The sequence below is a fragment of the Puma concolor genome, chromosome B1 (assembly GCF_028749965.1).
Source record: "Puma concolor isolate L17-30 chromosome B1, mPumCon1.1.hap2, whole genome shotgun sequence".
Lineage (NCBI taxonomy): Eukaryota > Metazoa > Chordata > Mammalia > Carnivora > Felidae > Puma > Puma concolor.
This window is the reverse complement of record NC_141670.1, coordinates 122,807,251-122,827,995: the sequence shown is the minus strand read 5'-3', so window position 1 is coordinate 122,827,995 and position 20,745 is coordinate 122,807,251. Positions and strand designations below refer to the sequence as shown.

Genomic DNA, 20,745 nt, shown 5'->3' with positions numbered 1-20,745 from the left:
AATATGTGGTTATATTTTAAAAGAAGAAACCAACAAAGGAAACGTTATTCCTAAAAGCTAGGTTTGGGATTTTGCATTGCCCACTCACACAATGCCATCTTAAAGTAAAGATGTAATGATACAAATGAAGTGTCCCTTCCAGCCAGGTGTGGCGCCTTGGTTTTCACTTCATCACTACCAGTCTTGGAATCTTGGTACTAATAAGAGGCTGACTTGAATTTTTACAGTCACCTTGTTTCCTGTGTTTCACTGGTATATGTCTCATATATCGCTTGGAAATTCAAGAATGGGGAAGATTACAGGAAATAATTAGGACACATATAACAATAATCATGAATATAAACAGAAAAAGTATCAACTGTGCATAATTCTTGGGTTTCTGAGGACCTTGCCCCCCCCCTTTTTTAATACCTATCCTGACTTCATGTTTGATAGAGGGAAGATGTGTAACAAATTTGAGCTTTGGCCCACACATTCAGCCCAAATCTGTTTGGCTTCAGTTTCAGCCTTGGTCTTTGGAAAAGCAAGAGGTAAATGGCTATCCATTTCTGGTGTTCCTGAGCTTGTGTGTGAACAGTGATCTTGTGATCATGCCCATGATCATTGTAACTAATCAATATAACTCTATCTATAGCAAAACAGAGCACAATTTATTTTAGCTTTATTGTTAATGTATGAATATTCACTTTCAAATATGGATAAGCAATCTACATATAACTTACAATAAAATTCTTCTTATGTGTTAAATATGTTGAAATTCTGAAGTATAAATGCATCCTTATTATTGTAAAAATCATCAGGGTTTAAAGAAAATGTCTAATTTATAAGCATTTTATATCTCGTGAGTATAAACTAAAAGCAAATGTCAGTTTGGCCACCACAAAATTCCATGACAAGGAAACAACAAAAAAATTTGTACAAAGATATCCCAGGTAAGTCATTTCCACTTCAAACTCAATAAGGAATGTAAAGACAATGGAGAACAGAAGGAAGATATGGAGAAAAACGTGGTACCCAAACCTTTTTTTGCCCCCAATATTATAAGAAAGCTTAGAAGACTGTCTTTCATACAGTCTGTTCTTTCCAGTTTTACGGTAGTCAGGTTCCAGAGAGGACGTCCATCATAAACGTCACCATAACTGGCACGCTATACGGAAGAGATGGCCAAAATTACCTGGCCCCTCTACTGACCTCAGTTGGAACTGAACATCTATTGAGTATCAGAAATGTGAAATATTAGTGCTGACAAATTAATTCAGCTAATTAAAGAATGTTTGACTCTTAAGTGCTTTAAAAATCAAGCTGAGGGGCGCCTGGGTGGCTCGGTCGGTTAAGCGGCCGACTTCGGCTCAGGTCATGATCTCATGGTCCGTGAGTTCGAGCCCCGCGTCGGGCTCTGTGCTGACAGCTCAGAGCCCGGAGCCTGTTTCAGACTCTGTGTCTCCCTCTCTCTGACCCTCTCCCGTTCATGCTCTGTCTCTCTCTGTCTCAAAAATAAATAAACGTTAAAAAAAATTAAAAAAAAAATCAAGCTGAATAAGTTATGTTTTAAGAATAAAATTTCAGGTTTATTTTTGTACCTTAGAAGTTGATTTTATGATGATGGCATTCAATGTCTGCCAAATGTTGATTCTAACTCTGGCCACTTGGCCTTCGAGCAAAATGGGCAGTGCACTTGGTACATATCTAGGAAGAGATCATGTCCCATCCTTCTAACTCAGGAAGCCTCTGAAAGCAAGCCCTCCTCCAAGCAAAGCTCCATTAGTCACCTCTGCCACTGTGGCCATGTCGTTGCAAGAGTGCCTATCTCACTAGCACATATTCCACTTCTCTAATGGTAAAATTTCTGCCATGGTCAAGGGAAAGAAAATTTACGTGCTTTAGATAGATATAAGCACTATTAAATCAGGTACCTTTTGACCTTTAAGCAAGAAAATCTGACTTGGGAGGCCTTAAAAGGAAAAAAAAAAAAAAGAAGCTTCTCTATGTTGCTTTTTTTTTTTTTTTTTTTTTGGTAAATACTTTTATCGTGTCTAAAATGCCCATGGTGCCCATGAGGAAAGTAGACTAGAATCATTTTATCATAGATACACTTTTCCAATATTATTATGGTTGTTGTGGAGGATGAAACAATGTATAAAACTCCCCCAGATTTAAACTCCTCCCAAGCCTGAAGTCAGGAAGCCACGTATACTGATACACTACTTAGAATATGAGAATTTGAAGCAACTTTTACATTATCTTTGTATTAATTACATTACCTTTAACAGCATGGGCAATATCCAGTCTGTGTGTGTGTGTGTGTGTGTGTGTGTGTGTGTGTATACATATATATGTGTGTATATATATATATATCTCCATCCAAATATGTATATTGGCACACAGCCCAACCCACCCATGTTTTTAATACAAAAGTGGTGATCAAATAAGCCAGACAAACAGGAGCTCCTTTATCTGTCTTCCTTGTCCATGTTCCCTCATTTTCCTATAAGCACAATGGACCATCCTCTGACCGATGTCTCCACTGGTCCCTACTACCATGCTGGACTTTCTGCTTCTTATACCAAATTAGAGAGTAGATTATAGACATCCTAGCCTGCCTTTCTTTCTTTTTCTCTTCTGCGCCAGCACCTTCTCAGCTGATTTCTGGAGAGACTCCACGATGGACTTCATTCCTTCCCTTAATCTCTCTCCCACTGCCATATCCACGCTTACTAGATTTTAACCCTTATAACCCCTCTAAAGAGACATTAGATTCAACTGAGGCATTAGCATTATTAATCTGGTGGATTTGGTAGTGATATTGTAGTTTCACAATAAAACATCCATATTTTTTGAGATGGACATTTAGTGTGTGAAGAAAATGGCAAAAAGTCTGAATTTCCTTAAAAACACTAGATAATAGCAAAAAACAAATAAACAGGAAGAAAGAAAAAAAGGAAAAGGAAGGAAAGAAAGGAAGATAGAAGGGAACAAGGGAGGGAGGGAGGAGAAAGAAAAAAATGAAGCAAATATGATAAAATCTTGATAATTATTGATTCTGGTAGATGGGTAAATGGGTATTAATTATAGTATTCTTCATTTGTGGTACATCTAAACATTTTTATAATAAAAAGTAATAAAAAGAAAAGCTTCACTGGCCTATTACAATTTGTACAATTGAATGTGAATAATTTAAAGGTCATGTGGGAGAACTTTTGAAGAACACAGATTAAAGTTTAGTTTTTGTTAACTGAGTAATATACAGCAATCAAAGTGTCCAAAGAAGAGAAATAGAGAAAGATATGTATGTGTGTGTATGTGTGTGTGTATCTGATTTCAAGTGCTTTACCAAGTGATTGTTTCAGACAAGGGGCTTCAGGGTCCCCTACAGGATCCTCCAGTGATGAAGTTATTAGGATAGTCTCCTAAGTATATGAGTAGGTATAGAGTTTCCCTTCCCAGCCTGAAAGGAAAGATGCATTTCTGGGGTCACAAATGACAATTCTGCCTGAATTCCTTCACTGAACCCTTCACCTCTGACCTTTCATGGCCTTTTAACATAGTCGTTGTGTTATTTGGACATTGTTAACCACCACAGGTCACTGAGGAATGGGCTAGGAATCCTCTCACTGGGAAGGTGTGAGTTCCAAGGAGTTCATGTAAAAATTGTAAAACTTCAACCTTTTGAGTCCGCATGCAATGTCAGCACCTACCTTCTCTTTATTGGTACTTTTTGGGGGATGTTATTGATAACAAAAATAACACGCTTTTACCGCATTGGTGCAATTTTATGTCAAGAACTCAGCTGACAACTCACAGAAAGAGTGACAGAAAAAGACAGAGAGAAGCAGCAAATACTTACACTTTGTCAAAGTTCTAGAATGCCTCTGCTTAAGCCTCGAGAACATAGGACTGAAATAATTTTTAAAAATAAAATAAAAAATCTATTGTGCAGGAGTTGGCTGCAGGCTTCATGAACCCTAGTTTTTTTGACTGTGTCATTTGGAGTTTCCCTTGGTTGGCAATAAAGGTTGTACCACATTCTGGGGATAAAATCCACTGTGCTTTTCCTCTTTGTGCAATGCTTTCTCCTGGTTTGGTAGAGACGTTGTAGAAGAATTGGTTTGGTTTCATCTTAGAATTGCACATTTCAGAAATAGTGGACTATATTCATCATACTCTTTTTCTTTGAGGATCACCATCCGTTTTAAGTCCAGTGAACTAGCCCTCGTGTCCTCTACATGTACTTGAATTTGGTGTTGGAATGAAAAATGAAGAGTAAGTAGAGAGGTGAGAAAAAGAGGTGAGAAAGAAATTCATTCATCTCCTCATTAGGGTGTGTGATTCAGATCTTCCTCTGACCTTAGCATTCTAACTGGAATTTCTGCCCATAAATGATAAATGATAAATGATAAATGATAAATGATAAATGACACCTGCTGCCCAGGTGTCATTCAGTCCATTAACAATAATGATGACATGGGTCGCATGGGTGGCTCAGTTGGTTAAGCAGCAGACTCTTGATTTCGACTCAGGTCATGATCTCACAGTTCGTGGGTTTGAGTACCAGGTCAGGCTCCGTGCTGCAAGTGTGGAGCCTGGAATTCTCTCTCTCTCCCTGCGCCTCACTCCCAAAATAAATAAATAAACTAAAAAAAAAATAGTGATAGCATTGCTATCGAACCTTACAAATTAAATCTATCATCAGCCCTATGCAACTAACAGATCAATCTGTTATTAATACAGTTTTACCTTGTTAACTGTGCTGCTTAAGTGGACAACTGGAATGTTTAGAAACATATTTTTATGACGAAGGAAATGGTAATTTTTTTATTTTCTAAAAATAAACTTTGTGTATGCAACATTCACAATAGGATTATTTTCAAACAGGAAATGATCCAAAAGAATATCATCAAAGAAGCCCACTGCCATCTCAGGGCTTTGTATGCAACCCAAAATAACACGTAAGTTTCAAAAGAGTGAAGCAGCACAGACCTTCATAATAATAGATACAGCACATCAAATTATTTTTCTGTGACCAGATTATGTAGATGCTACTAATTTTATTTGTTACAGTTAGAATAAATTTCACTAATTGCTAATCCTACCTTTAGGAGACGCTCCCGATGTTGATTCCAAAACAGGATTTGGTGTTATGCTTGATGTTGATACAGATATTTCTGTTGCACGAGTTGATGGTGATACACCAGTGATTGTGTTGTTAACACCTGAAAAAAATAGCTTATGTTAAAGCAGCTGCATTGAAATTTACAATTTATTTTGCCAAATAACACTAGTATATTTAAGCAAAGTAAACTGTATGTATACGGCTGCTAACCCAGTAAGCAGGGTATGGATTTGAAATTAATTTTCTAATTGTAATGAATTCAGCCTTCAGTTCAATATTCATTCACTAACTCCGCCTGCCTCTCACCAACGATGTGAATTTTCAAGAGAGCCGGCAGGAGCAGTCTATAGCTCTGAAACAAAATGATTCCTGAAACACTTAGGAGGAATAACTGTATACATTGAAATTTGACAATTTTTTTTATTTAAAAAATTTTTTTAACTTTTATTTATTTTTGAGAGAGAGAGAGACAGAGCATGAGCAGGGGAGGGGCAGAGAGAAAGGGAGACACAGAATCTGAAGAAGGCTCCGGGATCTGAGCTGTCAGCACAGAGCCCGATGTGGGGCTTGAACCCATGAACTGTGAGATTGTGACCTAAGCCAAAGTCGGCTGTTTAACCGACTGAGCCACCCAGATACCACTAAATCAGACAATATTTTTAAGCCCACTTCACTAACGTTGTGAGATGAACTAATTAAATGGATTTTCTCTGGGCAGTGGATGTTTTACTAAATATTTTCATAGAACACTGGAATTATTAAGTAGTAAAATGTCCGTATTCATACATCTCTTCTTGATATAAAGCATTCCCTCCACTCTCTTTTTCTAAAACATTCCAAAGGAATAAAATATATTTCATTTTTAATTTTTAAAAAATTTTTAAAGAAAGACCATACATTTTATTATTTATTTTTATTTATTAAATGATTTAGTTCTCTAAATTGGAACAAGCAAAGGCACAAAGATGAAGATGATAATTATTAGGTATATTACATATTTAGTTTTAATAATTCCTTTTTGGCAGTAGAAGTCAATATTTAATAGTAAGTTTTAAATTTTCATTGAAATATTTATTCGAAGTGAAGTATATAGAACTTAATTCTCAGTGATTTATGGAAATATTTGTTTTACACAATATTATTGAATTTGTTAGCATTTATAGAATCCTTTTAATCTTGAATTTGTTGGTCTTGTCTCTATACAGTCACTGTCGTGTTAAAGATCAGAAAATAGCAAACAAAAATGTATAAAGGTCTTGGACAAAGTATTCACGTCCATGGAAGGCATTGTTTCTGTGCTGTTACTTCATCTGTATAGAGTATATATAGTATAGCATGTTAGTTAAGAGTATGGACTTCGAGTGACAAAGACAAGTTTCAATGCCAGTCAAATTGGGTATGTCATTGCAGTAAATACATTGACTTCTCAAATTTAAATTTCATCCAAGATTTTCCTCTTTGAATTTGGGAAAAACCAATAATCTTGCACAGTTGTGAGCAATATTTCAGGTGTCATGAGATAGAATACGCTTCCTGTTTCATTTTATAGACTTGAGGTGCTTGGAAGTGTTAGCACTTGGCACTGACTTTGTTTATAGGCAGTACACAGAAATTGCTTGATGTATTCAATACATACAGATTTGTTCAGCACATTCAGGAATGACAGAACTGCCTTTTCACAGGCTTTACAGAAGTCAAGTCAAAAGCTTTTTTCACCTCTGGGTGCACTTCACACCCTCGGTCTCAACCCCTTCCCCCAGTAGGGAGAAGGAACATAGCATGCGTGAGGTTATCTCTTCTCTGTCAGTCATTTTGTTCTATCTTTCTTTTCATCCCAGAATCTTTGATATAACACTCATTTCTAAGTTGAAACTGAAGTTGAAGAAAGTTATTCAAAGAAGCACATTCCACTTTGACTGGAAAATTCACCTGTAAATAACTTAAATGATCCCTACCTGTCAACTTGCTAAATAGTAGCAATCTCAATTTCTGAGTATAATCAACATCCCTGGAGACTTTTTCCTATTTCTTTCCTCCCTCCCTCCGTTCCCCCTTTCCTTCTTCCCTTTATTTTTTGCTTCTATAAACAGTTACTGCATAACTAATATGGAAAGCATGATAAGATCTAATAAAAGACTCTATGTTGTACCACATGGTATCACCCATGAGTAGCTCTCAGTCTGTTAAGGAACATAATGCCTACACACAATAAATAATCAAGGATATTCTGTATGGGTTGTGTAGACCAGTGTTTTTCAAACTGTAGTTATGAAATAATTAAAGAGTAATTAAAATCTAGTTAGTAGATTACAGTCAGAGCTTTTGCCAAATAAAAGAGGAAAAAACATTAGAGTGATATTGCAGATAATGAGAGTAAGTATTGTTTCATGAAGTTTGTGCACGTGTGTGTGTGTGTGTGTGTGTGTGTGTGTGTGTTTGAATAAAACATTTGTCAGTGCACAATATGTTTCCTGCTGTGATTCCAGCTAAAAATTTGAAAGCTACCGGACAAGAAATTGGGCAAGAGTTTATAAGATAAAGGATGACCACCATGTTGACATGAGCAAGGACTCCGTTATGAATGAGCTATCATAGGAGCTAGGGCTTGAAGAGTAAGTAACACATCCACATAACTAGAAGAAGGGGTATGGACAAACGTCTGGAAGGGAAGTCAGAGGTGATTGAGCACCTTACAAACAGTTGTATCTGGTTGGATTGCTGTATGCTCTGAAAGAGCATAGTTGGCCTTGTCTGGTACAATGCTGGCAGCTAGATCATAAAGGACCTTGAACACCAAGCCAGGGACTTGAATCTTTATTAAGTAAGGAGCCATGGAAAGTGACCAAATAGAAATTCCACTGTAGGAAAAACAGTGGGGAAGTGGGTGGGGCAGAGAATGAGACAGCGCTAACCGAACTGATCTGCAAGTCCCATTTTTATGTTTACCAATGTCCATGACCTTTTGAAGTCATCATGTGAGATTAGTGAGTTCATATCCATAAAATGACTTGAGGCAAACTAAAAGCAGGCAAAATTTTAACCACTGTGTGGTAAGATTGGGAGGTACTGGGAGGCTTTTCCTCCTTACCATACTTCAACCCATTTGGCTACTGAGTTCCCTGAGTAAACTCTTAATCCAGTAGCACTCATTCATGTCTTTGTTATTAGTTCTTCAGACTGTCCATCAAAGAGAATGCCCTCCTTTGGCAAAGACTGACAAACAGCCTGTGAAAGTATTGAGTGTCTCTATGTGCCAGGTGCCATGTGAGCACTTTCTGTGGATTGTTTCCTTTAATCCTAAAAAGATACTGTGGTGCCCATACTTGTATGATCAGCACTTTACAGATGAAGACAGTGAGGTTCAAAAAAGATGAGCAACTTGCCCACACTACACAGTGGGAAGTAACACAGTTGCAATTTTAACCCGGAACCCCTTGAATCTTTACTCTTACCCACCACAGATCTTGCCATGGGAAGGTGGTTCCATGCAAAGCCACATACTTCTGCTCTGCCTTTCACAGGGTGTGATATTACAGGGGTAGAAGTGACTTAGATGCACAGATGTTTTGCCCTTATGTATCTAAGATGAGGAAGCAGACAAAATACCTCACTGTTTTTTTTCTTTAAAAAATATCATTTTGTCATATACATTACATACATACACATACAAAATGTGTCCCTCCATAAACATCCATAAAATAGACTTAGAGCTCCGAAGGAAATTTCCAATCTACTAAAGCTATTTATGTTTGAAAAATAAAAATAGAGATTTACTCAGTTGGAAAATTCCGCAAATAGAAATGTTCTTCTATTATATGGTGGGAAAGAATTATTCTAAGTACCACTGTTGAAGGTTTTATTGACCACGATGCAAGTAACCACCAGTTATGCTTTTACAGCATTTTCTATAAATTTCTCTTAGGTCGATCTGGTCTCCTAATAAACTATTGAGGATAATGGCTCATTCTGAAATATTTTCTCTTCACAAGACATGATGAGGTAGCATTTCATTTTTCTTTATCTCCAAAGTAATTAAAGACAAATTTAACAAGAAGACCTGTGCTTCGCATCTTTGCTTATGTCTAACCAAATAGTGCTGTTCTTAGGATGCTATAAGGAAAACAGATGGCATTTTATCCTGATTCCACCCTAGACTGAGAGAGTACAATAGATACAATGACACTAGTTTCCCATACTATTAAAGGATGAAGCAGGATTGGGATTTTTACAAAAGTAACTATTTTAATTACAGAAATCATGAGAACTTGGAAAATTTAGCTTACAGATGAAAACCAGGTATTGTATTTTTTCCTATTTTCAAATGATCTGGTCATCTACTCCAGTCTTCTTAGATGTACTTTGTTATTACGTTTCTAAGTATTCACAAGTAGTCTCTAAAAGTTAACATTTTAGGGGTACCTGGGTGGTTCAGTCAGTTAAGCTACTGACTCTTGATTTCGGCTCAGGTCATGATCTCATGATTCATGGGATTGAGCCCCATGTCAGGCTCTGCATTGACAGCACGGAGCCTGCTTGGGATTCTCTCTCTCTCTCTCTCTCTCTCTGCCCCTCCCTGCTTGCTCTCTCTCGCTTTTGAAATAAATAAAAACTTAAAAAAAAAGAACATAAAAGTTAGAGTGTCATCCATCCTCATAATGAGCAGGTATCTCTCTAGTTATCTTTTCCCCTACCAAGTCTATAAGCAAAGTCCACTGGAAAACCGCTACTAGAGAAGGTAGATCTTACTTCCTCTAGATGAACACAAACATTGAATGACAGTACCTTAGAATTCTAAGACTTGTGTCCTCAAAAGAACTTCTAAAAATATCCTATTGTAACAGAAACGCTACATTTCATAGCTTAGGAAATGTATGAGTTTAAGATAGTTTCAAAAGATCATAGCAATAATTACTAAAAAAGTTCCCTTAATTCCCAGTTGAGCACTCTGTATTATGTAACAGAGAAAGCCTTTTTTCCCCCCATTCTACTAAATGGAATACATTTCTGATGGAGACAATGTCAAAGTTTCCCTTTGAACTACAGGAGAAAAGATTTACTTTGCGAGTTTTATCCATAAACAAAATTTCAGAATAAAGTTTTAAGCTCTTTAAGGAAACAAAAGAGTGATTATTTAAAAAATATATATATATAGTTACAGTGTATACAAAATACTAATTACTTAATGGTCTAATAATCCTCAAAGTACAATTGTTACGTAATAATTTCATAACCTAGATCAACTCATCTATGGAATTCAAAGTAAAGTGGATAGTTTTATATTTCAATAGCATATAATTTGTTATTCCCACTAATTCATGTTGTTTTCATACAATACCCCCTCCTGTACATCCCCACTTCCTCAAGCTTTTAAAACTTTACACACATTTTATATTGAAATAAAGTAACTGTCATTTGTTCAGTTTTCACTTGTGTTCAGTTATCATCTCCTATGCATCACAGCTTATAATTAATATGGATTCACTTCTTAAATTTACATGGGATGGCAGTGCATGAATTGGGGTGTTGTAAATAGCGGGAGGGCATTTTTCATAGTAACTTGCCAGTAATTGCTAATATTCCAACCTTGTTCAACTGATACCCTATTATCTTCTTTGTTAGTAAATAATCATTTTTGAAGTTAAGCTGAAAATTTTAATTTTCCCTCACACATCAAAAAATATAGATATTGAAGTATATGAAAAACTATAAATATATAATATAATACACTGTAAGTTGATATATGAAAGTAAAATATATTTACACATGAATATAATGAAATAAACAAAGGCATAAATAAAATACAATACCACTTTCTCTATTCCTATCAAAATGGAATATCAAAATTCATGAAATGGGGCACCTGGGTTGCTCAGTCAGTTAGGCTTCTGTCTCTGGATTTTGGATCACATCATGATCTCACAGTTTGTGAGTTCGAGCCCCGCATCAGCCTCTGTGCTAGGAGGGCAGAGCCTGGTTGGGATTCTTTCTGTCTCTCCCTCTCTCTCTGCCCTCTCCTGCTCACACTCTCTTTCTCTCTCTCTCAAAATAAATAAATAAACATAAAAAAAAAAACCTAAAACACAAATAACCCAGCACCTTCATAAAAGTCAAGACACCAACTCCTTTCCATTATCAGTGTCTTATCAACACATTCTTACACTAACAGTAATCCTTCTCTTTTGACATAGCAAAATTCATTTTGGTTCATTGCCAACTGAATTAAATACAGTTAAATCTTTATCAATTAAAATAAAATAACAATTATTCAGTGATGATGTGTCTTTGATGATTTCTTCTGTTTGCACTGACCCCCAATTTTATAATGTCCTATTTTAAATGTATGAGTAGCCCACTAGCCAATGAATTGTTTACCGCAATAAACATTTGTTAAGCATCTATTTCATGAAGAGCTAAGCAAAAATAGAAAAACATGTTTTTCCAAGGGGACCTTAGAGTTTATTTGAATACTCAAGCTATACATATGTGAACCAACTATCAGATTATGCTAAGATGCTCTATAAAATGGTGCTATGTAATTAATACTATGCATAGCTGTTTCTGTACAATGTTAAGTGAAATCAAAGTAAGGTGACGTTTCTCTTTGTGTCAGGGACAATCAGAATCACTTTCTCGGAGGGAGAGATTTCAAAAAGAATTAGCTTGGGGCGCCTGGGTGGCTCAGTCGGTTAAGCGTCCGATTTCGGCTGAGGCCATGATCTCGTGGTTCATGAGTTCAAGCCCCGCGTCGGGCTCTGTGCTGACCGCTCAGAGCCTGGAGCCTGTTTCAGATTCTGTGTCTCCCTCTCTCTCTCTGACCCTCCCCCATTCATGCTCTGTCTCTCTCTGTCTCAAAAATAAATAAACGTTAAAAAAATTTTGAAAAAACAAAAAGAATTAGCTGAGACATTAAAGAAAGAAAAAAATTATTTCATGGGAGAAAAGAAAGCAAGTATACACAATCAGAAGAAGAAAGTGAAGGGAGCCAAGTAAAAGAGAGGCCATATAACAGAAGGTCTGGGAGGGGATAATATTAGACACTTATAAGCAGAATCTTTTGGGAGAGGAAAGTAGGAAAATCCCACTTTCAACGAAAACATCAGAGCTAGTAGCAACTCTTGAAAAAAGGGTTTTAAATTTCCACTGCATTTTCAATTAAGACTAACAAAATACCGTAGCAAGCACACAAGTTTTGAAAATGCTTCAATTTCCTAGGCGGAATGAATTGGGAAGGTAAGTAAGAAGAAAAAAAAAAAACCTCATCTCTCACAGAGAGGAGACAAAAAAAAAAAAAAAAAAAAATCAGATAAGTGGCAGAAAGCTGTGCCCGAAAGAGGAAATCTCCTCAGGTTACCAGCCATCTGTGAGGTGGGGAGGGAGCGCCAAGCCTGGCCGGCTCCGAGCGTGGACAGGTGTCTCAGCCACCTGGCCCCTCTGGGGAGAACAGGAAGGCAGCATTGCCTTGGTGAGTTTCTTCAACAGAAAACAGCGATGTCGGCGAAATGGACCTGAGAATTCAAGGGGTTTTGGCCGACAAGTGGATGGAAGCGTACAGGCAAATTTCCTCCACTCACCCAGATGTCAGGTTGGAAATGATGGGGCGGCACAGTTATTTCCTTCCACAAAAATAACCGTGACTTAACAACAAAATCAGATTCCATAATAATGAGATATTTGAGATTGTGAACCCTATTATCAGGGGACTTTTTGTATTCTGTTCGAGATTTTAAGAGTTTCGATTTCCTGAGGCATGAAAAGGCAAAGGTTGGATTTAATATTTATAGGGGTGGGAGTTGGAGGAAAAAGGAACAATCTGGCCATACTCTCCGGCTCTTAGACAATCATCCCACGGTCCCTCCCCCCCAGGCCGTACTCTGAGGCCGGAGAGGAACTGTGGTTTTGGCAGCCCAGAAAAAACATCTTCCAAGGAAACAAGGGGCTTAGGCTTCACACATTCTTATAGGCACCAGCAAGTTTCAAAAGCAAGACTCTTGGACCCATCTCATGACTTCAGGAAGGAGACCAACTTGGGTGCCCTCTCAGTCCTGCGAGGAACAGCACTGCTCTGTCCCTTCTCGGGGCTTCACGTAGGGGCAGTGATACTAGAAGACAGTGGAGTCCTATTCTCTCTCTAATGGCACCTCCAGCTTTCCTCTGAGCTTAGGATGTAGCCACTTGAGACCTTGGGTCTTAACTATAGGCTCTCCTGAGTGTTTCTTCAGAAACCGGGACAGGCTCACTAGACACTTTCTACCAGCAGGTTACATTTGTTTAGAGTCACGACTTATACACATGAAATGACATGATGAGAGATGGAAGCAAGACCCAGACTTGGCAATTGTGCCACCGGCTAACTGTGCAACGTGGTATGAGCCACTCTTCCTCTCCGGGCCTCAGTTTTCTCTCTATAAAAAGCGTCCATTGAACAACTTCTCGTCAACAATAAAATTGTTATTACCGCTAGGATTAAATTGCAATGGAAACATCCATGATGGCAAATAATAAAGTACAAGTTGCACTTCCACATACCAAATGAAGGCTTGCACTTCAGCAGTTATATACAATGGATTTATGGGGTTATTAGTGCTGCCTTGGAGAAATTTGAGCCCAGAAGGGAATTCCGTATTTCAAGGGGCAAAAATGACTGCATTCATTTGCAGTTTGATAATGTTACCTGGATTAAATGTATTTCCCTTTAGGGTGTTGGTCTACTCAGAACTCAAGAAAAATGTGAAAGACAAACTTTGAAACAGACGTTGGGAATACTTGGTTTCAGAATTTTCTTTTCAACGTAGAAGAGCGAGTGTAAGAAGATGAAATATTTTTTATAGGTGAATTCATTACTACATGAAAGATTAGAGCCCAGATCAAATAAAGTAGTCAATTCCTTCTCAGCAATGTGTGTGGGGGTGTGTGCTCATGTCTATATTTAATTAGTGACAAATGCATTTCCAAAAATAGTCTACAGTATTGCATTTGGAGCTAGAAAATAATATTTGGCTAAATTTGAGATATCTTGTTTATCATTTCATCTACTTTTATTTTTGTCTTTTCTAAATGTAAAGAAACACTCTCTAGCTATTTTAAAATGTTTTTTAATTTATTATCAGCTGAGAGACTATACTGTTAGTTGTAAAGGCATCAAATAAAAGAATGAAAGAGTTATTTCTACTTTCTGAAAAGTCAAAGATAATCTTTTCTTGCCCTGAAAAGAGTTATTTGAAGGGACAAAAAGACTTTAAAGGATAGATATTCCAAGGACACAAACTCATCTAACAATAATTACTTTCTATTACATTTATTGATTTTAACAACAATTTTGTGAAACAGCTGAACAGACACAAATGTTATCTACATTATACAGATGAAGAAATGGAGGTCCTGGTAACTGACTGTGACTTGTCAGGATGCAGAGTTAGAAGGTCTTAGAGCTTGTTTAAACCCAAATGTTCTAATCCCTCTTCTGTGTTTTTTCCCTCCACATTGGCTAGAGTTTTAGAACTACAAGATCATCTTTGTGATTGCAGTATTGTTATGCCAATACTTGAGTAGTTTAATGACTTTAATGTACGGTATTTTCCTCTTATATTATTGCTAATTGTTATAAAAATAAATGTAGCTAATTAAGGTAGGTAAAATATTAAAAGTAAAAAAAAAACAGTGATCATCGGTAGTACTTCATCAGTTTGTGGCTGACCAATCACTCATCTATCAGAGATTATTAAATAAATCAAATTAAAACAAAATCTCTTAGCTCAAAGTTTTATCTTCTCTTGTCCATGAGTAGAACATTCAAGTGAAACAATTTTACCAAAAAATTAAAAAAGTAAGAAAGTCAACTTCTATTGTAATATCAAATGACTCAGAAAATTTATGAAGGGTGTTTGAAGGTACGACTTTTTAAGTGTCTTCTTCCCTTTATTTGTTACTTGTCTTAGATTTAGGACAATGTTGTAAAAAGGACTGTTTCTTTTCTTGTTTTGGGGTAAAGCAACGGTGTTAAGGTAAATACCTTATTGTTTGGTCTCACTTTGATAGCAAAATCACTCATTACCTTTGTCAGTTCTATCATTAGGTCAGATCAATTTATGTTTCTGACTTATACCGCCTCTAAATACTGGCGTAACTACTTACGGGGCCATGTCTAATACAGTCAGTAGGTTCGAGCTAGGAAAGTCTTTCTGAAAGAACTTAAACTCCTCCTGAGATCATAACCTAATTCTCCCAGTTATGCCTTAACGTTGACAACCACTTTGCTGGATTTCTTAAATTATTTTTTCATTATTCTCTTTTTCTAATTTCCTTATATCATTTATTTCAAGGAACAGATTAGGGTAGCAGAACAGAAAGATTGAAAAAAAGGATAGAAAAGGACAGAGAAAAGAAAACTTGGGAGTTGGGTGCATATAGTAGAAGAAAGGAGTTTTTCCAGTTGTAGTCCTTAGGCCCATGGTTGCCAATGTGCTGTAGACACTGCACCAATGGAACCTGGGGAGTTTCTACCGAGGGTCACGGTCTGTATTCACACGTGAGCACCAGGTGACATACGGAGGTATCGAATCACTATATTGTACACCTGAAACTAACATAACATTGTATGTTAACTACACTGGAATTAAAATAAAATACAAATTTAAAAAATCTGTATTCACACTAAATATTGTGTGTGTATTGAAAAAAAAAATGATCCACGCATATACGCTAATATTTTAAAATAGATGTAGGTTCTATTGTGAAAAAAATGATCCACGCATATATGCTAATATTTTAAAAGAGATAGAGGTTCTATTGTGATTACTACCACTTTTAAAGAATTGCTTAATATTTAGTAGCATTCTGTTTCCTCAATTAGCGGGTGCAGATATTATCCCACTGGAAGGGGAGTTCGCAATCTTTCTACGTAAATGAGGTATTTCTCTTCAAAAAAGTTTGAGGACCACTGACTTGTGGATCTAAGTACATCAATAACAGTATAATTTAGTTAGTTTGGCTGAAGGCATCGTATAGCATCACAAAACCACCAGAATTTGAAACCTTGTCTGATCCATTGCAACGCAAAATTAGGGCCACTCTTCAAACACCTGTGACTCATACTTTTTAATTAGAAACAAACAAGCAAAGACTGACAGAGGCCCCAATTTAGAGCCCCTTTGTTTCTAGTATATGCCAGTTCTGGGTGTTAGAACAATAGCATGTCTTTTCTTCCTCTGATTCTCTTTCCCCAGAGGTCCTCCACTTTTGAGATGGACAAACTGCCTGAACCACACATCCAGTAGTGACCCATTATGTGTTTACACAAGAACAGGAAAGTAGGCATAGTGTCTACTTTCCGATTTCAGACTCTAGCTTTTATAGGGTATATTTTCCAAATTAAAAAGATTTCGAACATTCCATTAGGACATCATCAAAGGAGTCATTTGTGGTGCGTTAATTAAATCTAACACATTTAAAAATAACTCTGCATGTTGTGGGCCAGATGCAGCCTTTGGAAAAAGAAGGAGCCTACACTGAACATTGCAACAGATTTTTGTATTTAATAGTAGGCAACAGACACGTTTCCAGAATATGCTCTCAAAGCCTGGTTGGGAAGTGTCTGCTCTGCTCGCAGCAGGAGAAAAAAAATCCATATATAAAGTAAAGGAGAACAAGAAGTAAATTATATACTTTCACCTCTCAATCAACTCAAATTTGCTTCATTATTTAAAAGTAGTGCCCCACTGCATGATATTGTCCAATTTTAACCAGAAGAATGAACCACTCCAAGAACCCTTCCCAAATGTCAAGACAAAAAGTAGGATGGCAAATTTGTTCTTATCTAAAAACACATTGTCAGTTATAGCCTCATGAGAAATAATTTTGGAAAATAAAAAGGATGTTCAGAGCTATATGAGATGTAAGAGAAAGGTCTAGAGAGAGCTGAATTGCTTTGTCCAAAAACAAACAAAAAAAAAATGGACTCAATGTTTTACCCATAAGAACGAGAGAAAGATGTGGGGAAAGAGGAGAAAGAAAAGGCCGAGAAAGAAGGTAAAGCATCCAAAGGACTTTTCAGACCAAGGACATCTAAAACTCACTCTTTAGGTACCTGGGTGGCTCAGTCAATTAAGTGTTGGATTCATGACTTTGGCTCAGGTTATAATCTCATGGTCATGAAATCCAGCCCAGCATCAGGCTTCATGCTGAGCTGAATGTGGAGCTTGCTTAAGATTCTCTCCCTCTCTGTGTCTCTCCTTCTGCCCCTCTACCCCACTCATGCTCTCTCTGTCTCAAAATTAAATAAATAAATAAACACATAAATACATAAATAAATAAATAATAAAGCACTCGTTGCATCGCTCTTATGTGAAACCTCCCTTTTCAGTAACATCGGCTGCTACACACAAAGTGTACAAATACCCACCAAGATTTTAGTTAAGTGGATCTTTCAAGGGAATTGCATGAAGGAAAAGGGAGCTGTGCGTTGGTTGTGGCCAAAGTGAAGTTAAAGAAAATGTCACAAGAAACCAAAAGGAGTACATGATCTGATGGATACAGGAAGGAGGAAAGAAAGGTGAGAATGAGGACTTAATCCTCCCTCTACGACAAAGGATTTGCAGAAACATCCAGCATTGGGCTTTAAAAAATTTACATATATGTGTGTGTACATATATATATTTTATATATATAAATACATGTGTACATATATATATTTTATATATAAAATATTTATAAATTTTTAATGTTTATTTTTTTGAGAGAGAGAGAGACAGGGTGTGAATGGGGGAGGGGCAGAGAGAGAGAGGGAGATACAGGATAAGAAGGAGGCTCCAGGCTCTGAGCTGTCAGCACAGAGCCCCATGTGGAGCTCGAACCCACCAACGGTGAGATCATGACCTGAGCCAAAGTCGGACGCTTAACCAACTGAGCCACCCAGGTGCCCCAAAATTTTTTATATATTTTTTAATGTTTATTTATTTTTAATTTTTTTTCCAACGTTTTATTTATTTTTGGGACAGAGAGAGACAGAGCATGAACGGGGGAGGGGCAGAGAGAGAGGGAGACACAGAATCGGAAACAGGCTCCAGGCTCTGAGCCATCAGCCCAGAGCCCGACATGGGGCTCGAACTCACGGACCGCGAGATCGTGACCTGGCTGAAGTCGGACGCTTAACCGACTGCGCCACCCAGGCGCCCCAATGTTTATTTATTTGAGGCGGGGGGAAAGGGCAGAGAGAGAGGGAGACACAGAATCCAAAGCAGGCTCCAGGCTCTCAGCTGTTAGCACAGAGCCCAATAAACTGTGAGATCCCACAAACTGTGAGATCATGACCAACGCTCAACCCACTGAGCCACCCAGGCACCCCTGGGGGAATTGGGCTTTTACCCAGAACGGAGAGTAAGTTGAATCTGAACATGGTTTTATATTAAAGGCTGGAGACACCCGTGTGACATCTGAGGTATATATAATGATTTTTTTATTTTATTGAATGCTGCTTACTAGTCTAAGAATCAGATTTGCTAAGTCACAATGATGACAATGCGTTTACTGAGCAGAGGATAAACCATAAATTTGTTCTGTAGAAAATTGTTCCAGACAGAGTGGGTTATAAACTGTTTGCTTCGCAAATATGGAGGGAGAGATTATCAGAACAAATAGACTCTACAGAACAAGAATTTCAATGCAGCATCAGTAATTACTTAAATCAGAGATATCACCATTGTTGAGCAATAAAGTATTTCCTAAGTGTGAAGGCCACCATTACATCACAGTTGACATTAATCTGCAAACTGATTTTTTTTTCTGGTTTCGGTGACAAATTCATGCCAGAACAATTAAATCTACTTTCCTGACAAAGTAACAGAGATGTTAACAAGAGAAAACAAAATAGATGTAATATCACATTGTTACCATTATATAATTAGTGTCTTCTATTGAAATAGATATTGAAGAAGTATGATGCTCTGTATAAACATTGCTATTAGTTTAAAATCCTTAGGCAAAATGTACCAGAATAATGGATTTTCAAGCAATTCTAGTAAGTAGCTTTAGCATTTATCTGTGTATCTTCAACTACTAGTATAGTACTTGAGAACAGGCCCTTATTAAATGTTAATTAAAAGATAAACATCAGTAAATTTTCCTGAATAGCCAGACTTTTCAAAATATTGCAGTTCTTCTATCATTTTAAATAGAATTGCCACTGGCTAAAAACAGAAAGTAAAAACAGGTTGAATTTATATTGAACATATGACTCACTGTTGAAGCCTCATATTGAAATAAACTTTCCCTGTGTAATGGTAAATCCTTATTCCTTACACTTCATTACTATTTGTAAGCATATCTCTGCTCTTTTGTGACCTCCGTAGCATTGAAGACTGGATCAATTTGGACTTATGATATTTTTTTCTGATAGAGGGTCGCTTTAAAATCTGGGAATAATTTGTAGGGCACTTTCTGTGTTCTTGGCATCTTTCTTATCTCTAGTGAGACTTCTGTAACATTTAGAAGCATGATTCTTCATATTCTCCCTGGACAAAGGTTGAGGTAGAACGTATTTGCTAAGTTCAGAAGAGTTACTTACCAACTATCAAAGTGTCCTCAGAACTCTTGTTCATTTTAACAGCCTACTAGCAAGGAAAAATGAGCTGGCAAAGTAAATGCCAAAGTTGACTAGAGCAGCCTCCTGAGGTTTAATCTCCAGGAAAGTGTGTCCAAAATTGTATCCACTCCTGTACCACTTTTGTTGAGTCTCTATATCCTTTACTCTGCCTGCTCTTAGGTCCTTACTCTTTTTCCTAAAAGTCAAGTCATGAGCAGGGAGGGGCAGAGAGAGAGAGAGGGAGAGAGAATCCCAAGCAGACTCCGTGCTGTCAGAGCAGAGCCCAATGTGGGGCTTGAGTCCAAGAAACCTTGAGATCATGACTTGAGCTGAAATCGAGTTGGATGGTTAACCGACTGAGCTACTCAGGCACCCCCACTTTTAAAAATTTAATCCAGTTTTTAAAAAGAAATATTATATTAGTACCACAAATGAAGAGTAAGATCTCTCTGGTCATTAAAGTAACCATGAAAATAAAAACATGAAAAAAGTAATGTTCCATATAGATACTATTAACTATGGTCGTTCCATGCTTGATCCTGTGTGCTCCATGTTGAAAAGTGAAATTAGTGAGTGTTAGGCCATAACAAAGACATAAGGACACCAAAAATATGCTGAGATAACCAAAAGCATAATAGAGATTTGAGTCAAGGTTGTTGAATTCCATGACATTCATCCCCCAAATTATCTCAAGTACCACCAGTTGGACTCATTACATGCCCTAGGAATATTGCTCTAGCTTCTTAAGGCCACCCAATTAGTCATAAAGTACCTTGTAATGCACCTAATTATAGCTTTTCCATATAGCAGAAAGTCAGATCTGACTATTTTCTTTCCTTCCATTTTCTTCTCATACTCGCGTACATTTTTATCATCATCATCTTCTTCTTCTTTTTTTTAATGTTTATTTTTGAGAGACAGAGAGAGCATGAGCAGGGGAGGGGCAGAGAGAGGAGGCACAAAATCTGAAGCAGGCTCCAGGCTCTGAGCTGTCACACAGAGCGCCACATGGGGCTCAAGCTCTCGAATCACAAGATCATGACCTGAGCTGAAGTCAGAT

General features: G+C 37.3%; 1 protein-coding gene across 2 annotated transcripts in view; it reads right to left on the bottom strand.

Moving 5' to 3' along the window:
• Positions 1 to 20,745, bottom strand: part of EMCN (endomucin) — a 103,100-nt gene that overhangs the window by 60,341 nt on the left and 22,014 nt on the right. For both annotated transcript variants that reach the window (XM_086704511.1, XM_086704510.1), the window contains exon 2: positions 5,091 to 5,210. In XM_086704511.1, the coding sequence (XP_086560637.1) occupies positions 5,091 to 5,210 (120 nt within the window). The remainder of the gene's footprint in view (positions 1 to 5,090; positions 5,211 to 20,745) is intronic.